A 4546-nucleotide genomic window follows, 5' to 3' on the forward strand; every position below is an offset into this window, starting at 1 on the left:
GTACTTTCTCCGTTTCCGTCATTCTACTCCTCTTAGCTTGCTTGTGTGCTCTGGCAGCTTCCTACTCCACCAGCTCACAGGCAATGCAAGTATGAAGGGAGTATTAAGAGTGCAGGTGTTGTACCTGATTCAGCAGCAGTTTAGATTATCCAAAGCAGAAATTAAAAACTGTGCTTTAACCTCCTATAGTTTTGGGCTTAGAGATTGCAAATTATAGACTACATAATTTAAATAATTCATGTGCAAACTCCTAAAAATTAGACTTTCAAGGTTTTATAACTTGAGCAAGTTAAGGTGTAGCGTTTTGTCGCTTGTTTTTTTTTTTTCTACTAGCACCTCTGCAAATTATGTTTCTGATGCAACTTGATGATTCTCTCATCTACCAAATGTTAAAGCTTATTTTAACATTCAGCAAATTAATTGTTAGTTTGTACATGAACACATTTTTTTCTGTAATCTCGTTCAGCAAACCTAGTTGAACCAAGGAACTTCGCTAAATCTAATGTTTTACAAATTGAGGTTTTTGGGGGGTTTGGATAGCATTCTACCTAATGTGAATATACCCATATAGGAATCATGGCACTGGTCATAGTAATGCGTTTAACTGAAAATGCTGCTTTTAAACAATTACAATACCAATTTATGATGAAGGCAGACATCTTGACCAAATCACCTATGGTCATACATGTAAGCAGACATATATTTAGCTATGCTTTATGAAGACACCCAAGTTAAAAGAAGTGTAGTGATCATTAATGACTGAAATTGAAGATACCACACTACGCCCAATGCGTTTCTTTTTGTACCCATAGAGGAGAGTGCCATCTACTGAATTGCCAGTTTCAGCTACTGAAGGTCCTTGGGACTGAGGACTTTTCCCCAAATACTGGCTAACCGTTCTCCATAGAAAAATGTTTAACACTATAATGAGTGTAGTTTATTTTAGTAGTAGTAACAGGATCACTGTGCAAAATGAAATTGTAGGCATACAGAATGATTAGCTGTAGCATGGTTTTTTTAAGACAAAGATACCAAAAAACCCTGCTGCGCTATTTGAACTGTTGAGAAATGGAAACAATTTTTAATGCTTTTTGCACTTCAGTTTGTATCATGTTGATACCTGCTGTAAAGAATGTTCTTTATGGAGTATTCTGTCACACGCTTTTGGCTGTTACACTCTTTTTCAGAAGTTCTACCTTTCTTTACTCATAATTTAAACATAAATGTTTTTAAGTGCCAGATAGCTGTAGCTGGGATGAAGAAATGTTTCTGCATAACTTTAGTTTAAGGCAGAGCTAAAATCTTTTAGTAAGGGAGCAAAGGAGTCACTTTTTTTGAGATTTAAACATAAAAGTTCTGAAGAACCTTTTGGTTTAGATCCCACACATGATCTCAAAATAAATATTTCAAAGGTAGTATGGGAAGTATGGGTAGTACTCATGTTTGTTGTAAGGGCAAAATTAATTTTTAGAAAACAATTATGTAGTTTTTTACTTCTTTTTTTTAAGAAGCTCCCTACAAATGTATATTGAATATGCCTGTCAAAATGTCAGGAAAGATTGAATAAATTTAAAACAGGCATTTGCAAAACTTGTGCGCCATTTTACTCTTAGCCTGGTTCTATTAGAAACTTGTGTGTAGTGGTGATCTTTATCAATACTTGTCATTCTATGCATATATAGAGAGAGAGAGAGTTTAATTTTGGAAGTCTTCACTGCTTTCTTCTGGCACAGTGTGGGGTTTTCTTTGGGTTTTTTTGTACCCGTGTGAAGTAAGAGAAAACTTTGAAACAAAGTGAACAGTAAAGGAGAGTCAGGTGGTTGTTAAAATTATGTTATACATAACTTAAATATGAAGAAACCCATTAAAGTACTTTGCACACGGGTGCAAAATTAACCATTCTTGCCCTCTGAAGGAAAAGTTATTGGAAAAAATGGAAAAGTGATTCAGGAGATTGTAGACAAGTCTGGAGTCGTCAGGGTGAGAATTGAAGGAGATAATGAAAATAAACTGCCCCGTGAAGATGTAAGTACTTTATTCTTTCTTCCTATGATTAGGATTTTATTTTCAAAATGAGCCATTGTTGAATCTTTTAACAAAGAATGTGTAGGAAAATAGATGCAGAAAGTGAGAATTTCTGGGGCGTGACTCAAATGAGTTAAAGTGCTACCTCACGGCATCAAGAATGGGATCACTGTTTCATCTGTGCATCATTACACAGTTTATAAATACAGCCTTCGTGGCCTGTGCATCCTTTTTTTCATGGCCAACCTGTAATGGTGGTGATGTCCATGTTACAAAAACAGGGTGTGTCTGTGATTTGGGTAGTTTTCTAGGATAGATGCTTGTGGATATTTAACAAAGCTATTTTATAACTTCTCTGTGAGTATAGAGAGAGCAATTTTTAAGGTTTTTTTCAGACTGGCATCTTGCAGTAAATTTTACATGAAACAATTCAAGAAAGGTTTTTTGCTGCTGAGGCAAGACTTTTTTGTTTTAATCTTTCTCCTATATGTACTTTAGCTGCATAACTAATTTGGGATTGATAGTGTTAATAGTGTTCACATATTTTAAATATATGAGAACATAAGCTAAAATCTTCTAAAGCTGCTTCATTTTATAAAGTTGGTTTAATTAACCACTGGACACTTCTTGGTAAACTGTGAATGCTTCTACACACCTACTGTGATAAACACAGCAATTTTGTTGTGTGTGGGGTAATATAAACACTATGTGTCGTTACCTCAATGGCCAGAATAGGTTGTTGGGAAAGCTGGATAGTCCTAAGTCCTTAACATATAAGCCCCTACCCTCACCCCAGTTTGAGCTATGTCTAGTGCATCTTTGCAGCCCAAGATCCAGTTACTATCTGTGCTTGTTTAGCTCACTTTTGTAATATTTTCTTCTTTTTTTTTTTTAGAATTTGAATAGAAAGCATTGTTTTGGTGGTAATGTTCTTCCTGAAAATAAGATTTGACATTTTGTTTCTGTAGGGAATGGTACCGTTTGTATTTGTTGGTACTAAAGAAAGCATTGGAAATGTCCAAGTTCTTTTAGAATACCACATCGCATATCTAAAGGTAAGTGTACTTCAGAAGAAAGAATCCGTAGAGGAAACTTTGGTTGAAGTAACAGAATTTTTGAGTAACAACTTCAGTGGGATTTGCAGTTGATAAACAGTTCCTCTGTGTATCGGGATTTAAGGTTTGGTGCCTTGCACCCACCCCTTGCCCATAGGCGTTATGGAGGCCTTCAGATATGTTATCACAGTTACTTGGTACTGTTGGTGTTGAAAGGATTGGACTGTAAAGAACGCTGTTTTAAGTCGCATTTGAGAAGTAATACGCAATTTTTTTTGTCTGTTAGCGTTCTGTTGTTCTGAGGTTAATGCTCTGTTGGGGTAGGATGGAATTTCTAATAGTAACACACTAATACCATGTCATATTAGAACAGTTATCCATTTATATTAGTTGGCTTTGTATGGAGTTGTGATGTTGACTTAACAGAACTAATGAATGAATTTGAATCATGTTACTTTGTCAGTTTGCTTTTTTAAAATTTGACTAGAAAACGTGGTGAAGTGTAGTTAAGAAGGGTAGTAATAGTCTTAAAAAGAGTCTTTCAGCATGGTGATTTAAGAGAAAGGTTTTAGATTTCTTCCAAAACTCAGAGATTGCAGAACTCAGTTGAATTTTGTTATTTGCAGTCACCTTCAAGGTGGTGTTAACTCTCCCACAGGAATGCTAGTTTTTAAGATCACTGCGTGGATGATGGTATTTTGTGAGGGGAAAGAACATTTCTTTATCAGCAATTTTTTTGGTTTCCTTTTATGTAGGAGGTAGAACAACTAAGACTGGAAAGGCTCCAGATCGATGAACAGTTGCGTCAGATTGGTATGGGTTTCAGACCTTCTTCCGCTAGAGTTCCTGAAAAAGAAAAGGGTTATACAACTGATGAGAGCACCCTTTCTTCAGTGCAAGGTTCCAGATCCTACAGCGGAAGAGGGAGAGGCCGCAGAGGCCCCAATTACACATCTGGTTACGGTGAGTTTTCTTGAGCACCTGTTGACAAGTCCTCAGTATACTTTTGAATCTGTAACTGTCTATAGATTTCTTTGTGTTCAGTGTAATTGAGTGAAGGCAGGGTTGAAAATTTAGAATTGCCATTTTATTTTTTACACAGCTCAAAACATCTAATTAGATTTACATTCTTGTTGAAGTTAAGTTTTAAATTGAAAAAATGAGCAAACCAAACTCTGGTAAGATCCTGTCTTTCAACAGTAGTAGTTATGTCATACAAAGCTGGGAAAGAGAAAGAGCTACAGATACTCCTCAGGAGACACAAGTTAAAAAAAAAAATTGGAATTAGCATTATCTGTTTTGATTGAGGTGGAGGAGAAAAAACGCTTGTCTGTCATCATGGACATCTTATGAATATATTTTTGAAAAGTAAAGCAAAATAATTTAAAATGGCAACTTGGTCAGGAACTAGCTGGATTTGTTTAAGATGTAGTGAGATACTCTGGTGTATTTTTAAATTAACAAGG

General features: G+C 35.7%; 1 protein-coding gene across 1 annotated transcript in view; it reads left to right on the forward strand.

Annotated features, from left to right (window-relative positions):
• The window catches only part of LOC104079638 (fragile X mental retardation syndrome-related protein 1), a gene marked incomplete at its 3' end in the record, with an annotated part of 20450 nt that extends 16407 nt beyond the window's left edge, over positions 1-4043 (forward strand). The window contains exons 9-11 of the mRNA XM_009581728.1: positions 1916-2025; positions 2994-3080; positions 3836-4043. Coding sequence (XP_009580023.1) covers positions 1916-2025; positions 2994-3080; positions 3836-4043 — 405 coding nt within the window. The remainder of the gene's footprint in view (positions 1-1915; positions 2026-2993; positions 3081-3835) is intronic.
• Between the last annotated feature and the right edge of the window lie 503 nt (positions 4044-4546).

Source organism: Fulmarus glacialis, unplaced genomic scaffold (genome assembly GCF_000690835.1).
Source record: "Fulmarus glacialis isolate BGI_N327 unplaced genomic scaffold, ASM69083v1 scaffold37687, whole genome shotgun sequence".
NCBI lineage: Eukaryota > Metazoa > Chordata > Aves > Procellariiformes > Procellariidae > Fulmarus > Fulmarus glacialis.